Source organism: Anomalospiza imberbis, unplaced genomic scaffold (genome assembly GCF_031753505.1).
Source record: "Anomalospiza imberbis isolate Cuckoo-Finch-1a 21T00152 unplaced genomic scaffold, ASM3175350v1 scaffold_146, whole genome shotgun sequence".
Lineage (NCBI taxonomy): Eukaryota > Metazoa > Chordata > Aves > Passeriformes > Viduidae > Anomalospiza > Anomalospiza imberbis.
In genome coordinates, this window is record NW_027099781.1 from 110,254 (window position 1) to 130,397 (window position 20,144).

Below are 20,144 nucleotides of genomic sequence, written 5' to 3' on the forward strand. Positions count from 1 at the left end.
AGGCGGGGGGCTGAGGGAGGAGGGCGGGGCGGGGCGGTGCCTAGCCAATGGCGGCGCGGCGGGCGGCCAATAGCAGCGCGGGGGAGGCGGGAGCAGCGGCGCGGCAGCCAATCAGAGCAAGCGCTGGCGGAAGCGGCGCGAAGCCGGGGGACACGTGGAGCCGGGCCCGGGTCAATGGCGGCGTCGCGACCCCCGAAACCGGCCCCAAACCCCCAAAACTTGTCCCAAAACCAGCCCCAAAACTTGCCCAAAAACCAGCCCCAAACCCTCCAAAACTTGCACCAAAATGAGGCCCGAAAATGGCCCCAAGCCCTCTGAAATTTGCCCCAAAACCAGCCCCAAACCCTCCAAAACTTGTCCCAAAACCAGCCCCAAAACCAGCCCCAAACCCTCCAAAACTTGTCCCAAAACCAGCCCCAAAACCAGCCCCAAACCCTCCAAAACTTGCACCAAAATGAGCCCCGAAAATGGCCCCAAGCCCTCTGAAATTTGTCCCAAAACTTGTCCCAAAACCCCCAAAACTTGCCCCAAAACTTGTCCCAAAACCAGCCCCAAACCTTGCCCCAAAACCAGCTGCAAACCCCCCAGAACGGGTCCTGAAACCGGTCCCAAAACCCCTAAAACTTGCCCCAAAATGGGCCTGGAAACCAACTCCAATTTCCACCAAAATAAGCCCTGAAACCAGCCCCAAACCCCCCAAAACGGGCCCCGAGACGGGTCCCAAAACCAGCCCGAATTTCCCCAAACCCCCCTGGTCCCCCCTTTTTGGGGAGGGGTCTCTCTCCCCCCTGCCCCCCAAAACCGAGGCGGGCGCTGCAGCCCCGGCTCTTTATTGAACGGCGAGAACGGCAACCGAGGGGTTTTAAACAGGGCAAAACGGGTAAAAAACGGGTGGAAATGGGCAAAAAACGGGGCAAAAAAGGGTATAAATTGGCAGAAAAGGGCAGAAAGAAACAGGGTAAGGGAAAATGGGGCAAAAATGGGCAAAAAAGGGCAGAAATGGGGCAGAAAAGAGCGGCAATGGGACCAAAAACAGGCAGAAATGAGTGGAAATGGAGCAGAAATTGACAGAAAAGAGTGGAAATGGGGCAGAAATGGGATGGAAATGGGGCAGAAATTGAAAGAAAAGAGTGGAAATGGGGCAGGAAGGGGCAGGAATGGGGCAGGAATGGAGCAGAAATAGGGCAGGAAGGGTGGAAATAGGGCAGAATAGGGCAGAATGGGGCAGAAAAGAGCAGAAAGGGGGCAGGAAAGAGAAGTGGAGCAGGACGGGGCAGGAAGGGGGGAAATGGGGCAGAAAAGAGCAGAAATGGGGCAGAAATGAGGCAGGAAGGGCAGGAAGGGGGCAGGAAGGGGGAAATGGGGCAGAAAAGAGCAGAAATGGGGCAGAAATGAGGCAGGAAGGGGGCAGGAAGGGGGAAATGGGGCAGAAAAGAGCAGAAGTGGGGCAGAAATGAGGCAGAATGGGGCAGAAAAGAGCAGAAGTGGGGCAGAAATGGGGCAGAATGAGGCAGAAAAGAGCAGAAGTGGGGCAGAAATGGGGCAGAATGGGGCAGAAAAGAGCAGAAGTGGGGCAGAAATGGGGCAGAATGGGGCAGAAAAGAGCAGAAGTGGGGCAGAAATGGGGCAGAATGGGGCAGAAAAGAGCAGAAGTGGGACGGGAAGGGGGAAATGGGGCGGGGGCCCGGGCAGGGGGCTCAGGCCTCGAGCAGCTTCCCCAGGAAGCGCAGGTTGAGGATCTTGAGCTGCTCCTCCAGGTCCATGCGCACGATGCCGTCCTCGCCGTCGATGCTCAGCAGGATCCCGGTGGCCTCGCGGTCCTCGCCCAGGATCACCTTCACCTGGGGGGGCACGGGGGGTCGGGGGGGGTCCTGGCTGGTCCCAGAGGGGGGTTTGGGGGGGTCCCAGAGGGGTTTGAGGGTGCGCAGAGGGAATCTGGGGGATCTCCAGAGGGGTTCTGGGGGTCCCAGGTGTGTTCAGGGGGAGGTCGCAGGTCTATTTGGGGGGAAACCGAGGGGTTTTGGAGGTCCCAGGTGTGTTTTGGGGTCCCAGGTGTGTTCAGGGGAATCCCAGGTGAGTTTTGGGGTCCCCAGGTGAGTTTTGGGGTCCCAGGTGAGTTTTGGGGTCCCAGGTGTGTTCAGGGGGTCCCCAGGTGAGTTTTGGGGTCCCAGGTGAGTTTTGGGGTCCCACCTTGTTGCTCTTGGTGGGCGTGACGGGCTCCAGGTGCTCGCTGGACACGCTGACCACCTTCTCGCTGTCCTTCAGGTACACCGAGCACATCCCGCCCTGGGGGCCGGGGCTCAGCCGGAGCGCCCCCAAACCCCCCCAAAAACCTCCCCAAAATCTCCCCAAATCCCCCCAGAAACCTCCCCAACCCCCTAACAAAAACCTCACCAAACTCCCTCAGAATCCTCACCCAATCCCCCCCAAAAATCTCCCCAAATCCCCCCCCCCAAAATCTCACCAAATTTCCCCAAAAATCTCCCCAAACCCACTCCCAAACCCCCTCAGAGCCTCCAAACTCCCCCCAAATCCCCCCAAACCCTTCCCAAATCCCCCCAACCCCCCTGTGAACCCCCTCAGACCCCCCAAACCCCCTCCCAAAACCTCCTCAGACGCCCCAAACCCCTCCCAAATCCCCCCAAACCCCCTGTGAACCCCCTCAGACCCCCCAAACCCCCTATGAACCCCTCCCAAACCCCCTCAAAGCCCTCCCCAAACCCCCCCAAAACCCCCTCAGACCCCCCAAACCCCCTCTCAAACCCCCCAAAACCCCTTAAAGCCCTCCCCAAACCCCCCAAACCCCATCAGACCCCCCAAATCCCCTCCCCAAACCCCTACCAAACCCCCTCAAAGCCCTCCCCAAACCCCCCAAACACCCCCCAAACCCCCTCAGACCCCCAAATCCCCCCCCCAAAGCCCTCCCCAAACCCCTCCCAACCCCCCCCAAGCCCCCTGCCCGTGCCCCCCGGTACCGTGACGCTGCGGATGACGCCGGTCTGCCCCACGGCCGCGCTGTCCAGGTACGAGTCCCGGACCTTCACCTGGATGTCCGTGGTCACCCAGTCGCCCGCGCTGGCCTCGATGCCCGAGCCCGGCGTGTGGGGGTTGTAGCCGCCCGGCGACGGCGCCCCGGGGGTCATGGGGCTGTAGCCCACCGGGCTGGGGCTGGGGCTGGCCTGGGGGGCAACGGGGGACAGCGTCAGGGGGGAGGGCAGGGGGCTTGGGGGGGGGGGTATGTAGGGGTTTGGGGGGGCTACAAGGGGGTTATTAAGGGATTTGGGGGGGTTATAAGGGGGTTTGGGGGGCTATAAAGGGGTTTGGGGGGCTATAAAGGGGTTTGGGGGGCTCCAAGGGGATTTTAGGGTTACAAAGGGGGTTTTAGAGGGGCTATAAAGAGGTTTGGGGGGGCTACAAGGGGGAAGTGGCGGCTATCAGAGGGTCTAAGTGGGCTACAAGGGGCTTTAGGGGGGCTACAAGGGGCTTTACGGGGGCTACAGGGAGGTTTGGGGGGGCTACAAGGCCTTTGGGGGGCTCTCCTGTGGATTTGCACAACCCTGGGGGGGTTTTCTTGGGGGGGGTTGCAGGGACCCCGGGCGAGTTTTGGGGTACCTGATGAGCCACAGCTGCTGCTCAGGTACCCCGGAGACAAGGGGCCAGGTGGCCACCGAGGGGTCACCTGGTAGCCCAGGGGGTTTTGGAGGGGGTTGTGGGGTTTTGGGGGGGGATGTGGGGGTGCCGGGGGGGGGTTTGGGGGTGCCGGGGGGGGTTTGGGGGTACCTGGTAGGCCATGGGGGAGGGCGTGGGGTGGTAGCTGGCCGGCGAGTGCGTGTTCTGGTAGCCCACGGGGCTCGGGGCCACCTGGTGGTAGCTCTGGGGGGAGGGGCTGGGCTGGTAGGAGCCCTGGGGGGAGGGGACGGCGTAGGGCGAGAACTGCTCCGTGTTGTACCTGCGGGCAGGTGAGGGGGTCACACCCCTGGGGGGGGTCACACCTTGGGGGGGGGTCACACCTGGGGGGGGGGTCACACCTTGGGGGGGGGTCACACCTGGAGGGGGGGGTCACACCTGGGGGGGGCACACCTGGGGTGGGGTCACACCCTGGGGGTCACACCTGGGGGGGGGTCACACCTGGGGGGGTCACACCTGGGAGGGCCCCCAGGAGCCGCTCCCCCCACCCCGTCTCCTTTCAGGGCACATTTTTGGGGTCCCCCACCCCACAAACTCCACGAGCAGCTCCAAGGCCCCGTTCTGGGGTCCCCCACCCCCCAAGGCCCCATTTTGGGGTCCCCGGGACCATTTACTCCCTTGCCCCCAGCTCCACCCTCCCCATATCCCAACCCCGCAGATCTCGGGGTGCCCCCGCCCCGGATTTTGGGGGGATTTCGGGGTCCCCCCTCCCCATATCCCAACCCTGTAGATTCCGGGGTCCCTCCCCTGGATTTTGGGGGAATTTCGGGGTCCCCACTCACATGGCGGGCGTGCCGGGGGTCTGGGGGTTGTAGGGCTGGCTGACTTGGGGGGACGCGGGGGTCGGGGTACCCGGGGGTCTGGGGGTTCGGGGTGCCCCCGTAGCCCTGGGGTGACGGCGTGGGCTCGTCCTCAAAGCCGTACTCGAAGTCCTCGTCCGCCCTGGGGGGGGGGAATTCGGGGAGGGGGTCCCCAAAAATGGGAACCTCCCCCTGAGAGAGAGGGAGGGAGGGACCCCCGGAGACCCCTGGATTGGGGGCGGTGCGGGGAGGGGGACCCCAAAGGGGTTTCGGGGGAGGGACACCCCAAAGGGGCTGTTTTTGGGGAGGGGGCTGTTTTTGGGTAGGGGGGACACCCCAAAGGGGGGCTGTTTTGGGGAGGGGGCTGTTTCGGGGAGGGGACTGTTTTGGGGGAGGGGGCTGTTTTGGGGACGGGGCTGTTTCAGGGAGAGGGCTGTTTTTGGGGAGGGGGACACCCCAAAGGGGGGCTGTTTTTGGGGAGGGGGCTGTTTCAGGGAGGGGGCTGTTTTTGGGTAGGGGGTCTCACCTCGAGGGCGTGTTGGGGTTGTTGGGGTCCCAGGCCCCGCTCTGGGCCGGGGTCCTGCTCCCGTCGTGCAGGGGGGTCTGCGAGCCGTAGTGGGGGGTGCGGCTTCCTGGGGGGGGGGGACGCCCCAAAAACGCTGTCACCCCCCCCCCCGCCCCCCAGCGAGCCCCCCGACCCTGGAACTGTCCCCAGAGCCCCCCACTCGCCACCCGTGACTGTCCCCAAATGTCCCCAAAATATCCCCAGAATTGTCCCAAATGTCCCCAGATTTGTCCCAAATATCCCCGAAATGTCCCCAAATCTCCCCAAAATGTCCCCAGAATTGTTTCAAATACCCCCAAAATGTCCCCAGATGTCCCCAGAACGTCCCCAAATCTCCCCAAAATGACCTCAAAATGTCCCCAGATGTCCCCAAATTTCCCCAAGATGATCCCCAAAATGTCCCCAGAAATGTTCCAGATATCCCCAAAATGACCCCAAAATGTCCCCAGATGTCCCAGAATGTCCCCAAAATGACCTCAAAATATCCCCAGATGTCCCCAAAATGTCCCCAGATGTCCCCAAATGTCCCAGAATGTCCCCAAATCTCCCCAAAATGTCCCCAGATGTCCCAGAATGTCCCCAAATCTCCCCGAAATGTCCCCAGATGTCCCCGGGCGCCCCTGCTCACCGTCGTGCAGCGGGGTCTGCGAGCCGTACATGGGGGTGCGGGACCCCGAGCCGTACATGGGGGTCTGCGAGCCGTACATGGGGGTCCTCCCGTAGGCCGAGGTGAGACCCCCGGGGCGCCGGGACCCCCTGTGGGGACACGGGGTGGGGGGGTCAGAGGGGACAGGGACCCCCGCCCCACCGGGAACCGTGGACCCGGCGGGGAGGGGCTCCAGGACCCTCTGGGGGTGTCAGTGACCCCCTCAGCGGGTCCTGGGGGGGCTCCACGCCCGTCCCCCTGCCCGGGGGGTGTCCCCCTCCCCACTCACACGGTGGTCAGTCGCTGCCTGTCCACCGAGATGGTCTGGCACGTCGAGTGCAGCTCCACGCGCGCCGTCGACTCCGTGGCGTCCTTGACCACCCCGATGTAACCTGGGTGTGTGGGGTGGGTCAGAGGGGTTTGGGGAGCCCCCCGAGGGGGTTCCTGGGGGTCGGGGAGGGGGGTCCCCAGGGCGGCACCCACCTTTGTAGGGCCCCTGGGAGATGCGCACCGTCTGCCCGATGAGGTCGTTGTCGCGCCGGCCGCGGCCCCGGCTCAGCCCCCCGGCCCCAAAGCCGCCCCGCTGCCCTGGGGGGGCGCCCGGGGAGGGGTCAGCGGGGTCCCCGAGGGTCCCCGAGCCCCCCATCCCCCCCGGGACCCCCTCAGAGGCACTCACCGGCCCCGCTGGGGTGCATGGGGCTGCTGATGCGGGGCGACATGGGCGTGAAGCCGCACATGGCGAAGTTGGTGACGTCGCGGGGCTGCGGGGAGGGAGGGCTCGGAATCGGGGGGAAGAACGGGGGAAACGGGCAAAGCCGCGGGGTCTGGGGGCGGCGCCGACCTTGGAGCCCCCGGCCAGCACCAGGTGCCGCGTCTTGCAGACGAACATGCCCCCGTTCTCCACCAGCTTCTTGCAGTGCAGGAAGGCGAAGCCGCGGAACAGGTGGCGGATCTCGCCCTCGCGGCCCTTGTGGGGTGGTGGGGGGAAAGGGGTGAGACCCGCCCCCCCCCCCAAATTCCCGGGTGAGACCCCTCCCAAATTCCCGGGTGAGACCATCCAAATTCCTGGGTGAGATCCCCCGAAACTCCTGGGTGAGAACCCCCAAATTCCCAGGTGAAACCCCCCAAAAACTCCCCAAAACACCCCAATATCCCCCAAAACACCCCAATATCCCCCAAAACACCCCACAAATGCCCCAAACACCCCTCAAATGCCCCAAACACCCCAATATCCCCCAAAACACCCCACAAATATCACAAACACCCCACAAATGCCCCAAACACCCCAATATCCCCCAAAACACCCCAAAAATGCCACAAACACCCCTCAAATGCCCCAAACACCCCAAAAATGCCCCCAACACCCCTCAAATGCCCCAAACACCCCACAAATGCCCCAAAACACCCCGAGGATGCCCCAAAACACCCCGATGACATCCCAAAACACCTTGAGGACGCCCCAAAACACCCCTCAAATGCCCCCAGCACCCCTCAAATGCCCCAGACGGCCTCGGGGCCGCGCCCAGACCCACGGAGTGCGGGCCGTCGATGACTTTGACGATGTCCTTGACGTGGATGTTGTTCTGCTCCGAGTCCAGCGCCACGGCGAAGCGATTGTCCTTCTTCCTGGTGACGGCCTGGTGCCGCACCGTCACCACCTTGCCGTACATGTTCAGCACCTGCGGCACACCTGGGTCACCTGGGGCACACCTGGGGCACCTGGGATCACCTGGGACTGCCTGGGACACACCTGGGATCACCTGGGACACACCTGGGGCACATCTGGGTCACCTGGGGCACACCTGGGTCACCTGGGATACAACTGGGGCACACCTGGGATCACCTGGGACTGCCTGGGACACACCTGGGAGCACCTGGGACACACCTGGGAGCACCTGGGATCACCCGGGACACACCTAGGACACACCTGGGACACACCTGGAGGCGGATTTGGGGTTGGGGTGCCCCTGCAGGCTCCCCCAGGATTTGGGGGGGCACCTGGGAGGGATTTCTGGGGGGCTTGTGTGGCACTTGGGTGGGGTTTTGGGGGGGATTCCGGGAGGTTTTTTGGCGGATTTCGGGGGGGGATTTTCGGGGGGGTCTCACCTGGAAGGTTTCCCGCTCCAGGCGCACGATGACCCCCACGGTTTGGGGGTCCAGCTGCACCAGCTCCCCCCACTCATGCTGGCCCCCCACGTCCACGCCCGAGGCCGTCTCGGAGCAGAGCTGCAGATCCCGGGGCAGCACCTTCAGCTGCGGCAGGAAACGGGGAGAAAACCGCGCTGGGACGGCGCCAAAACCGCCTGCTTTCACCCCAAACCCTCGGCCCCCGCTCCTCACGGCTCTTCCCTGGGGCTTCCCCCGATTTTCCCAACTTTTTTGCTGTTTTTCTCGGTTTTTCCACAGGCTTTTCCTACGTCTTTCCCAAGTTTTTCCTGATTTCCATTGGTTTTCCCATTCCTCCCCATTTTTCCTGTGCATTTCCTGGGTTTTTTTCCCATTTCCTCTCAGGTTTTTCCCCATTTTCCCTACTTTTTCCCCGTTTTTCACCTTGTGCATGGTCAGCTCCAAGAACAGGACGATGAAGTTCTCCTCCCCCCTCCATTTCCCCTAATTTTATCCTGTTTTACCCCATTTTTATGCCATTTTCCCCATGTTTCACAGTTTTTTTCCTGTTTTTCACCCCGTTCTCACCTCGTGCATGGTCAGGTCTGAGAACAGGATGACAAAGTTCTCCTCCCCCCTCCATTTCCCCTAATTTTATCCCATTTTGCCCCATTTTTTTGCCATTTCCCCCCCATTTCCCCGTTTTCTCCCCATTTTTCACTGTTTTTTTGCGTTTTTCACCAATTTCCCCCATTTTCCGCCCTGTGCTCACCCCATGTATGGTCAGGTCCAAGAACAGGATCAGAAAGTTCTCCTCTCCCTCCGTTTCCCCCATTTTTATCCCATTTTCCCCATTTTTTCCCCGCTCTTCACTGTTTTTTTCCTGTTTCTCATCGTTATTTCCCGTTTTTGCCGTTTTTCACCCCGTTCTCACCTCGTGCATGGTCAGGTCCGAGAACAGGATCACAAAGTTCTCCTCTCCCTCCATTTCCCCCACTTTTATCCCACTTTAATGCTATTCCTCCCCTATTTTCTCCCCATTTTTCCCCGTTTTTCACTGTTTTTTCCCGTTTTTGCCGTTTTTTGCCCCGTTCTCACCTCGTGCATGGTCAGGTCTGAGAACAGGATCACGAAGTTTTCCTCCACCCTGACGATGAGCCCCGTGTCGCCCTCGAAGCGCCCGGCGATCACCTTCACGTGGTCGCCCATCCTGAAGTACTTCCTCAACTCCTGCGCCGGGAACTCCAGCATATCCTGGGGGTAAAAAAACCCAAAAAAAACCCAAATTCCCGCTTTTCTGCCCCAAAAACCACCCCAAAACGGGTCCCTTTGGGCCTCCCAGACCTTGAGGTCCTCGTGCTTGGGCATGATGGTGATCTTGTTGCCGTCCACGCTGAGGATTTTGCCCTGCAGGTTGATGAGCTCGCCCTCGCACACCTCCACGTTGTCCCCCGGCTGGAAGTTGTGCTCCCGCTCTTTCCCTGTGGGATTTTTGGGGGGATTCGGGGCGATTCGGGCATTCTGGGGGGATTCGGGGCGATTCGGGCATTTTGGGACGGGGTCGGAGAAGCCTGTACCTGTGCTCTCGGTCACCACCTCCAGGTCGATGCCCTCGGGTTGGTCCTCGAACTTCTCCAGCTCGGATAAGGTGGGCTTGACGCCCTCCGTGATCTGGGTTTGGGGCAAAATGCCACGGTTTTGGGCAAAATCGGGTCTGGGGCCGGGCCAGGGGGAGGTTAAGGCTCAAATTTGTGGATTTTGGGGTGCAAACAGGTGGGTTTTGGGCTCTGACAGGTGGATTTTGGGTTCAAAGAAGTGGATTTTGGGCTCTGACAGGGGGGTTTTGGGTTCAAACAGGTGGATTTTGGGTGCAAACAGGTGGGTTTTGGGTGCAAACAGGTGGATTTTGGGTTCAAGCAGGTGGATTTTGGGTTCAAACAGGTGGATTTTGGGTGCAAACACGTGGATTTTGGGTTCAAACAGGTGAATTTTGGGTTCAAAGAAGCTGGTTTAGGTACAAACAGGTGGATTTTGGGTATAAACAGGTGGATTTTGGGTTCAAAAAGGTGGGTTTTGGGTTCAAACAGGTGGGTTTTGGGTTCAAACAGGTGGATTTTTGGCACAAACAGGTGGATTTTGGGTTCAAAGAAGCTGGTTTGGGTTCAAGCAGGTGGGTTTTGGTTCAAACACGTGGATCTGGGGCTGAAAGAAGCAGATTTGAGCTTTCAAAAAGATTCCAGGTTGAAAGCCGGTAATTTTGGGTAGAAAAGGAGAGTTTTAGGTTCAAACAAGTGGATTTGTGTTGGAATGCAAGAATTTTGGGCCTGAAGAGGTGGATTTCAGACAGAACAGGCAGATTTTGGACAAAACAGGCACATTTTGGGCTGGAAAACGTGGATTTTGGACAGAACAGGCAGATTTTGGGCCAGAAGGGGAGGGTTTTGTGCCAGAAGAGGCGTGTTTTGGGCCAGAAAATGCAGATTTTGGGCAGGGAGAAGCCGATTTTGGGCAGGGAGAAGCCGATTTCAGACAGAACAGGCACGTTTCGGGCTGGAAGAGGTGGATTTTGGGCCAGAAAATGCAGATTTTGGGCAGGGAGAAGCCGATTTCGGACAGAACAGGCACGTTTCGGGCGGGTCCGGGGCTCACCACGGCCGACATGGCGAAGCTCTTGAACAGGAAGCCCTTGCGGCTGTAGCGGTTGCCCTCGAAGATCAGGAAGTCGCCGTCGGAGGCCACGTCCCCGCCCAGGGAGCTGCGGGGTCACTCGGGGTCACCCGGGGCCGCGCCGGGGCCCGGCGGATCCCGAGGGATCCCTCGGGAGCGGATCGGGCCCTACCGGATCTTCTCGGCGTCGAAGAGGCGCTGCGGCGGCCGCTTGAACTTCTTGCGTTTGGCGAACCAGTCCTTCTGCATGGGGGCGCCACAGGGGATCCGCTCAGGGATCCACCGAGCCGGGATCCGCCAGGGATCCACCGAGCCAGGATCTGCCCGGGGATCTGCCAGGGATCCACCAAGCCGGTATCTGTTCAGGGACCCACCAAGCCGGGATCCACCGAGCTGGGATCTGCTCAGGGATCTGCCAGGGATCCACCAAGCTGAGATCCGCTCAGGGATCCGCCAGGGATCTACAGAGCCAGGACATGCCCAGGGATCTGCCCAGGGATCCACTGAGCCGGGATCCGCCAGGGATCCACCAGGGATCCACCGAGCCAGGGTCTGCCTGGGGATCCACAGAGCCAGGATCTGATCTGGGATCTGCCAGGGATCCACTGAGCTGGGATCTACTCTGGGATCCACTGACCCTGGATCTGCTCGGGGATCTGCCCAAGGCATCTCCTTGGTGCTCTGGGATCCACCCGCCCCAGGGATCTGCCCAGGCGATCCCCTGACCCGGGATCCGCTCGGGGGCTCCACCTGCCCCAGGGATCCCCTCGCCGGCCCCCCTGGTGGATCTGCCCCTCCCCCCACTCCTCACCAGGCTCATCCGGGCTTTGATCCGGTCGAAGTCGATCCTGGGGATCATCTTGAGGGAGATCTGGTTCTGGCTGGGCTCCACGTAATCCACCTGCGCGCACGGCCAGGCCGCGGGTGAGCCCCGGGCCGCCCGGGGGGCGGCCCCCACCTTCGGGGGTCCCCCAGGTGTGTCCCTTCCCCCCCCAGGTGTGTCCCCTCCCCCCCCAGGTGTGTCCCCTCCCCCCCAGGTGCGTCCCCTTCCTCTCAGGTGTCCCCCAGGTGCGTCCCCTTGCCCCCCCGGTGTCCCCCAGCTGCGTCCCCCCTCACCTGGGCGATGTCGTCCTTGTAGATGCCCCTCTTGAGGCGCACCCAGGCCTTGGGCTTGAGGTTGGTGACCTCCTTGACCACCTTGAGCACGTCGGTCATCTCCTTGATGGGCACCATCTGCTGGTTCCAGTAGCCCAGGCGCAGGTTGCCCACGCCCTCGATGGCCTGCTTGACGTGCGTCTGCTTGTAGGCCTCGACGTACAGGTAACCGCGCACGTGCTCCGGGGCCACCACCGACTTGATCTGCAGCGGCTGGGGACACGGGGGGACACCTGGGTGACACCTGGGTGGCACCTGGGTGGCACCCGGGACAGCCCAGTACAGCCCCATTTACAGGTGTGACCCCCCTGCACAGGTGTGTTCCCATGTACAGGTGTGACCCCCCTGCACAGGTGTGTTCCCATGTACAGGTGTGTTCCCATGCACAGGTGTTTCCTCAGTCCCTCCCAGTGTCCCCCAGATCCTCCCAGTCCCTCCCAGTGCCCCCCAGTCCCCCCCAGTGTCCCCCCAGTCCCTCCCAGTGTCCCCCCAGTGTCCCCCAGTCCCTCCCAGTGCCCTCCAGTGCCTCCCAGTCCCCCCCAGTGCCCCCCAATCCCTCCCAGTCCCCCCCAGTGCCCCCCAGTCCCTCCCAGTGCCCCCCAGTCCCCCCCCAGTCCCTCCCAGTCCCCCCCAGTGCTCACAGTCTCCGTGTACTGGTAGGCGATGAACTTGCGCATGAGGGCGATGGCCGTGGCGCGCTCCTCCCCGATCTGGGCACAGAACAGCCGGATTTGGGCAACTCCAGGAGCCTTTGGGCCCCCGGGGGCTTTTGGGTGAAAACCCGGGGCTTTTGGGGCTCCCCAAGACCCACCTTGCACTTGACCGTCCAGAGGTTGGGGTCCCTGCGAGGGACGGAACCGCGTTAAAAGGGGGGACCGACCCAAATCTGCCCTTTTTCACCCCAATTTTCATTCCCGGAAATTCTGACCCAAATCCCCTGTTTTTTACTCCAGATGAGTTCTTGTTCCCAGAAATCCTGACCCAAATCCCCCCCTTTTTACCCCAGTTCTCCTTCCCGGGAATTCTGACCCTAATCCCCCCTTTTTTACCCCAATTCTCATTTTCTCATTCCTGGGAATCCTGACCCAAATCCCCCGTTTTTCACCCCAGTTCTCATTCCCTGGAATTCTGACCCAAATCCCCCCTTTTTCACCCCAATTCTCATTTTCTCATTCCCGGGAATCCTGACCCAAATCCCCCGCTTTTCCCCCCAAAACTGACTTGACGCCGGGCAGCAGCTGCTGCTGGGTGATGTCGTCCGAGAGCTCGTCGGAGCCGCCGTAAACTCTGGGAAAAAGGGGAAAACGCCCCAAAATCAGGGGGGTTTTGGGGTGGGCGTGGCCAGGGACGGTGGCAGAGGGGAGGGGTCACCCAGTGGTCACCCAGTGGTCACTCACGTCTCCCCCACCGAGGACTTGGCGTATTTCTTCATGTAGTACTCGCCCAGCTCCTCCTCCCGCTGGTCCCTGCCGGGAAAACGGGGTGAAATCAGCAGAAAACGGGGAAAAACCGGGGGGGGGGAATGGGAGAAACGGAGGAAAAATAGGAAAAACGGGGGGGGGGAAGGGGGGAAATGGGGTGAAATTAGTGGGAAAAGGGAAAAACTGGGGGGATGGGGAAAAAACGGGGGAAATGGGGAAATGGGAAGAAATGGGGAAATGGGGGAAAACTGGAAAAACGCGGGGGAAAAAGGGGGAAAATGGGGGAAATGGGTGGAAATGAGGGAAAAGCGAGGGGAAATGAGGCAAAGATAGAGGAAAGCAAAGAAAAAATGGTAAAATCAGGGACAAATAAAAAATAAGAAAGGAAAGGGAAAAAATAAAAGAAAGAAAAAAGGAAATGAAGAAAAACCGAGAATATTAAGAAAAAACAAGGAGAAAATGGGGGAAAATTAAGGGAAAATGGCAAAAAATCAGGGAAAATGGGGGAAAACAGGGGAAAACAGGGGAAAATGTGTGGGAGAAGAGGGGAAAATGGAGGGAAAGAGGGGAAAATGGGGGGAAAACAGGGGAAAATGGGGGAAAACAGGGGAAATGGGGGAAAAGAGGGGAAAATGGGTGGGAAAAGAGGGGGACATGCGGGGGAAAGAGGGGAAAATGGGGGAAAACAGGGGAAAATGAGGCAGGGGTGACACAGAGGGACACGAGGGGGAGCCGGGGTCACCTCCAGAGGTTCTGGAGCCGCCGCGCCCCCGAGCGATCCTCGTCCAGCACCACGTTGTCGATGTTGGAGGCTGAAGAAGAGGAGGGAAGAGGAAGGTGGGGACGGGGATTTGGGATCTGGGATGGGGGGGCCGGAGCTCCGGGGACCCCCGGGATTGGGGGAGGGGGGCTCTTACCTTCGATCTCCTCTGCCCCGGGGAGAAGGTGACGGTGGAGGATGAAGCAAATCAACAGCAAAACCGGGGAGTGGGGGAAAAACGGGGGTTTTGGGGGAAAAAAAAAAAAAAAAGCAACGGAAAAGCCCCAGGCGAGAGCGGATGAGATGGAGGGGGGGATGTGGGGGAGGGGTGATCAGGGACCCCCGCCCGGGAAAAGGGACAGGGAGAGGGGATCTGGGGGGGAAAAAGGGATTTGGGGAAAAGGGGGTTTGGGGGGGGAAAGGGGATTTGGGGAAAAGGGGATTTGGGGAAAAGGGGATTGGGGGAGAAAGGGGATTTGGGGGGGGAAGGGGGTTTGGGGGGAAAAAATGGGATTTAGGGAAAAAGGGATTGGGGGGGGAAGGGGATTTGGGGAAAAGGGGGTTTGGGGGAAAAATGGGATTCAGGGGAAAAAAGGGTATTTAGGGAAAGGGGGATCTGGGGGGGAAAGGGGGATTTTGGGGGGAAAAGGGGATTGGGGGAAAAGGCAATTTGGGGGGGAAAAACGGGATTTAGGGTAAAGGGGATTGGGGGGGAAAAGGGGATTTACGGAAAAGAGGATTTAGGGAAAAGGGGGTTTGGGGAAAAGGGGGTTTGGGGAAAAAGAGGATTTAGGGAAAAGGGGGCTTGTGGAAAAGAGGGTTTGGGGAAAAGGGGGTTTGGGGAAAAGGGGGTTTTGAGGGAGGGGAAGGGGTTTTTGGGGAAGGTAAAGGCAGTTTTGGGGATTTTGGCGGGGGGAGCAGGGAGCCCCCACCCAGGGCTTGCCCCCCTCCTCCCCGCAGCCCCCCTGGCTGGGGAGAGCCCCCCCAGGCCTCACCTTTCTCCAGGATGTCCTCAGCCCCATCCTCCCACTGATCTTCGTCCTCGTACTCATCGTCCACATCTGGGGGGCCACGGGGGGAGTTGGGGGGTGGTCAGCGGCTGGGAGACCCCAAACACCCCCCCCCAAAAACCCCCCCAGAGCCGCCCCTCACCGGCCTCGTCCAGGATGAACCCCCCGTGCCGCGGTTTCTTGGCCGGCCGATCGTCGTCTTCCTCCTCCTCCTCCTCCTCATCGTACTCCTCCTCCTCTTCCTCCTCCTCCTCCTCCTCCTCCTCCGCCTCCTCCTTCCCGCTGCCCCCCCCCGCGCTGCTCCTCGGCCTGGCGGGGGATGGGGGGGCAGGGGGGTCAGGGGACCCCCCCAAAAAAACCCGCCCCGGACCCCCAGCCCCGAGCCTTCGGCCTCACGTCGTTGTCGTCGCCCTCGTCGCTGCTGCGCTCACTCTCGTCCTCAGAGAAGTTGCTGTCCTCGCTGTCCGACATGGCCGCGGGGCTCGGGGGCGCCCGGGGGGGTCTGGGGGTCCTGAGGGGCGAAGGAGCGTCCTCAGGGCTGTGAGGGTGCCCTGAGCGGGCTGGGGGTGCCCTGAGGGGTGCCCTGAGGGGTCTGGGGGTGCCCTGAGGGGTCTGGGGGTGCTCTGGGGGGTCTGGGGGTGCTCTGGGGGTGCCCTGAGGAGTCTGGGGGTGCCCAGAGGGGTCTGGGGGTGCTCTGGGGGTGCCCTGAGGGGTCTGGGGGTGCTCTGAGGGGTCTGGGGGTGCTCTGGGGGGTCTGTGGGTGCTCTGAGGGGTCTGGGGGCGCCCTGAGAGACCCGGGGGTGCTCTGGGGGTGTCCTGAGGAGTCTGGGGGTGCCCTGAATGGTCTGAGGGTGCTCTGGGGGATCTGGGGGTGCTCTGAGGGGTCTGGGGGCGCCCTGAGAGACCCAGGGGTGCTCTGGGGGTGTCCTGAGGAGTCTGGGGGTGCTCTGGGGGGTCTGGGGGTGTCCTGAGGGATCCGGGGGTGCTCTGGGAGCTGTGAGGGTGCCCTGAGGGATCCGGGGGTGCTCTGAGGGATCTGGCGGTGCCCTGAGGGCTCTCGTGGTGCTCTGAGGGATCCGGTGCTGTCCCGAGCGCTCCCGCCGCCGCCGCCTCCCTCACCGCGGGCTCCGCTCCAGGCCTGGCTCCGCCGGCGCTTGGGTGGCTCCCGGTGCCGCCCCGGCCTGCCCCGCTGCCGGCCCTGTCGCGATTCTCCCGGGCCCTGTCGCGATTCTCCCGGTGCCGGTCCCGAACCGCGGCCGCTCCGTGTCGCTCTCGCGCGTCGCTCTCGCGAGACTAGCCCCCCTTCCTCTCGCGAGACTTCGCGGCCTCCGACGGCGGCGCGAGAGGCCCAAAATGAGCGTGTTTTTTTTTTTTTTTTTTTGTTTTTTAAATTTTTTTCCCTAGGCGTGACGTCACCCGCGCCGGCCGTGACGTCACGGCGGATCCCCGCCCGTCCCGGGCTGTTTCCCACGCTCCTCTCCCCCCACGCCCCCGTGACTTCACGCACGGAACAGCCGAAGAGCCGCTGTCACAAAACACGGGTTTATTTACCAAACATCCAACGTTTTCCCCCAAAACGCGGCACCCCCCGCTCCCCTCTGCTAGGACCCCCCCTCGTTTGGGAGGGGTGGGGTCCCCAAACCCCACAGAGCCCCCCAAAATCCCGGCACGGGAGGGGGGCTCTTCGCGGCGTAAAACCCACCCTTTCCCGGCGGCAAACCACGCCCCGTTTCGGCGGTAAACCACGCCCTTTCCCGGCGGCAAACCACGCCCTTTCTCGGTGGCAAACCACGCCCTTTCTCGGTGGCAAACCACGCCCTTTCCCGGCGGCAAACCACGCCCGTTTCGGCGGCAAACCACGCCTACTCCCCCGGCAGAAAACCACGCCCCCGTTTCGGCGGCAAACCCCGCCCTTTCCCGGCGGCAAACCACGCCTGGTTCCGGCGGCAAACCCCGCCCTTTTCCGGCGGCAAACAACGCCCCGTTTCGGCGGCAAACCCCGCCTATTCCCGGCGGCAAACCACGCCCTTTTCCTGTCCGCTCCGTGTCGCTCTCGCGCGTCGCTCTCGCGAGACTTCGCGGCCTCCGACGGCGGCGCGACAGGCCTCCGACGCGGCACCCCCCGCTCCCCTCTGATAGGACCCCCCCTCGTTTGGGAGGGGTGGGGTCCCCAAACCCCACAGAGCCCCCCAAAATCCCGGCACGGGAGGGGGGCTCTTCGCGGCGTAAAACCCGCCCTTTTCCGGCGGCAAACCACGCCCCGTTTCGGCGGCAAACCACGCCCTTTCACGGCGGCAAACCACGCCCTTTCACGGCGGCAAACCCCTCCCTCTCCGGCGGCAAACCACGCCCTTTCCCGGCGGCAAACCACGCCCTTTCCCGGCGGCAAACCCCGCCCTTTCCCGGCGGCAGACCACGCCCTTTCCCGGCGGCAAACCACGCCCTTTCCCGGCGGCAAACCACGCCCGGTTCCGGCGGCAAACCACGCCCCGTTCCGGCGGCAAACCCCGCCCTTTCCCGGCGGCAAACCACGCCCTTTTCCGGCGGCAAACCACGCCATTTTCCGGCGGCAAACCACGCCCTTTTCCGGCGGCAAACCCCGCCCTTTTCCTGTCCGCTCCGTGTCGCTCTCGCGCGTCGCTCTCGCGAGACTTCGCGGCCTACGACGGCGGCGAGACAGGCCCAAAATGAGCGTTCTTTTTGGTGTTTTTTGGTTTTTTTTTGGTTTTTTTTTTTGCTAGGCGTGACTTCACCCGCGCCGGCCGTGACGTCACGGCGGATCCCCGCCCGTCCCGGGCTGTTTCCCACGCTCCTCTCCCCCCACGCCCCCCGTGACTTCACGCACGGAACAGCCGAAGAGCCGCTGTCACAAAACACGGGTTTATTTACCAAACATCCAACGTTTTCCCCCAAAACGCGGCACCCCCCGCTCCCCTCTGCTAGGACCCCCCTCGTTTGGGAGGGGTGGGGTCCCCAAACCCCACAGAGCCCCCCAAAATCCCGGCACGGGAGGGGAGCTCTACGCGGCGTAGAACCCACCCTTTCCCGGCGGCAAACCACGCCCCGTTTCGGCGGAAAACCACGCCCTTTCCCGACGGCAAACCACGCCCTTTCCCGGCGGCAAACCACGCCCCGTTTCGGCGGCAAACCACGCCCTTTCCCGGCGGCAAACCACGCCCTTTCCCGGCGGCAAACCCCCGCCCTTTCTCGGTGGCAAACCACGCCCTTTCCCAGCGGCAAACCACGCCCTTTTTCCGGCGGAAAACCCCGCCCTTTCACGGCGGCAAACCACGCCCTTTCACGGCGGAAAACCCCGCCCTTTCCCGGCGGCAAACCACGCCCTTTCCCGGCGGCAAACCCCGCCCTTTCCCGGCGGCAAACCACGCCCTTTCCCGGCGGCAAACCACGCCCTTTCCCGGCGGCAAACCACGCCCCGTTTCGGCGGCAAACCCCGCCTATTCCCGGCGGAAAACCACGCCCCGTTTCGGCGGCAAACCCCGCCCTTTCCCGGCGGCAAACCACGCCCTTTTCCTTTCCGCTCCGTGTCGCTCTCGCGCGTCGCTCTCGCGAGACTTCGCGGCCTACGACGGCGGCGCGACAGGCCTCCGACGCGGCACCCCCCCGCTCCCCTCTGCTAGGACCCCCCTCGTTTGGGAGGGGTGGGGTCCCCAAACCCCACAGAGCCCCCCAAAATCCCGGCACGGGAGGGGGGCTCTTCGCGGCGTAAAACCCGCCCTTTTCCGGCGGCAAACCACGCCCCGTTTCGGCGGCAAACAACGCCCTTTCACGGCGGCAAACCCCGCCCTTTCACGGCGGCAAACCACGCCCTTTCCCGGCGGCAAACCACGCCCTTTCCCGGCGGCAAACCACGCCCTTTCCCCGGCGGCAAACCACGCCCTTTCCCGGCGGCAAACCACGCCCTTTCCCGGCGGCAAACCACGCCCTTTCCCGGCGGCAAACCACGCCCCTTTCCGGCGGCAAACCCCGCCCTTTCCCGGCGGAAAACCCCGCCCCGTTTCGGCGGCAAACCACGCCCTTTCCCGGCGGCAAACCACGCCCTTTCTCGGTGGCAAACCACGCCCTTTCCCGGCGGCAAACCACGCCCTTTTCCGGCGGCAAACCACACCCTTTCCCGGAGGAAAACCACGCCCCGTTTCGGCGGCAAACCACCCCCTTTTCCGGCGGCAAACCACGCCCTTTCCCGGCGGCAAACCACGCCCTTTTCCTGTCCGCTCCGTGTCGTTCTCGCGCGTCGCTCTCGCGAGACTTCGCGGCCTCCGACGGCGGCGCGAGAGGCCTCCGACGCGGCACCCCCCGCTCCCCTCTGCTAGGACCCCCCTCGTTTGGGAGGGGTGGGGTCCCCAAACCCCACAGAGCCCCCCAAAATCCCGGCACGGGAGGGGGGCTCTTCGCGGCTTAAAACCCACCCTTTCCCGGCGGAAAACCCCTCCCTTTCCCGGCGGCAAACCACGCCCTTTCACGGCGGCAAACCACGCCCTTTCCCGGCGGCAAACCACGCCCTTTCCCGGCGGCAAACCACGCCCTTTCCCGGCGGCAAACCCCGCCCTTTCACGGCGGCAAACCCCGCCCTTTCCCGGCGGAAAACCCCGCCCCGTTTCGGCGGCAAACCACGCCCTTTCCCGGCGGCAAACCACGCCCTTTCCCGGCGGCAAACCACGCCCCTTTCCGGCGGCAAACTACGCCCCTTTTAGGCGGCAAACCCCGCCCTTCCCCGGCGGCAAACCACGCCCCGTTTCGGCGGCAAACCACGCCCCGTTTCGGCGGCAAACCCCGCCTATTCCCGGCGGAAAACCACGCCCCGTTTCGGCGGCAAAACCACGCCCTTTCCCGGCGGCAAACCACGCCCTTTTCCTGTCCGCTCCGTGTCGCTCTCGCGCGTCGCTCTCGCGAGACTTCGCGGCCTCCGACGGCGGCGCGACAGGCCTCCGACGCGGCACCCCCCGCTCCCCTCTGCTAGGACCCCCCCTCGTTTGGGAGGGGTGGGGTCCCCAAACCCCACAGAGCCCCCCAAAATCCCGGCACGGGAGGGGGGCTCTTCGCGGCGTAAAACCCGCCCTTTTCCGGCGGCAAACCATGCCCTTTCCCGGCGGCAAACCACGCCCTTTCCCGGCGGCAAACCCCGCCCTTTCACGGCGGCAAACCCCGCCCTTTCACGGCGGCAAACCACGCCCTTTCACGGCGGCAAACCCCGCCCTTTCACGGCGGCAAACCACGCCCTTTCACGGCGGCAAACCCCGCCCTTTCACGGCGGAAAAACCCGCCCTTTCTCGGTGGCAAACCCCGCCCTTTCACGGCGGAAAACCACG

At 62.7% G+C, this 20,144-nt stretch overlaps 2 protein-coding genes across 2 annotated transcripts in view; both read right to left on the reverse strand.

The window, feature by feature from the left end:
- Positions 1–20,144, reverse strand: part of OPA3 (outer mitochondrial membrane lipid metabolism regulator OPA3) — an 80,629-nt gene that overhangs the window by 29,434 nt on the left and 31,051 nt on the right. The window lies entirely within an intron of this gene.
- Positions 1,661–15,303, reverse strand: SUPT5H (SPT5 homolog, DSIF elongation factor subunit). The gene is given in 29 exon segments (XM_068178035.1): positions 1,661–1,841; positions 2,191–2,286; positions 2,976–3,179; positions 3,781–3,949; positions 4,470–4,528; positions 4,530–4,629; positions 5,014–5,119; positions 5,681–5,808; positions 5,988–6,090; positions 6,182–6,286; positions 6,375–6,459; positions 6,540–6,665; positions 7,231–7,377; positions 7,805–7,951; positions 8,903–9,058; positions 9,149–9,285; positions 9,382–9,475; positions 10,454–10,559; positions 10,644–10,714; positions 11,283–11,372; positions 11,588–11,839; positions 12,268–12,336; positions 12,438–12,468; positions 12,848–12,913; positions 13,024–13,092; positions 13,790–13,859; positions 14,803–14,868; positions 14,960–15,099; positions 15,188–15,303. Coding segments are annotated over 29 exon segments (3,237 nt in total). The 5' UTR covers positions 15,289–15,303; the 3' UTR covers positions 1,661–1,697.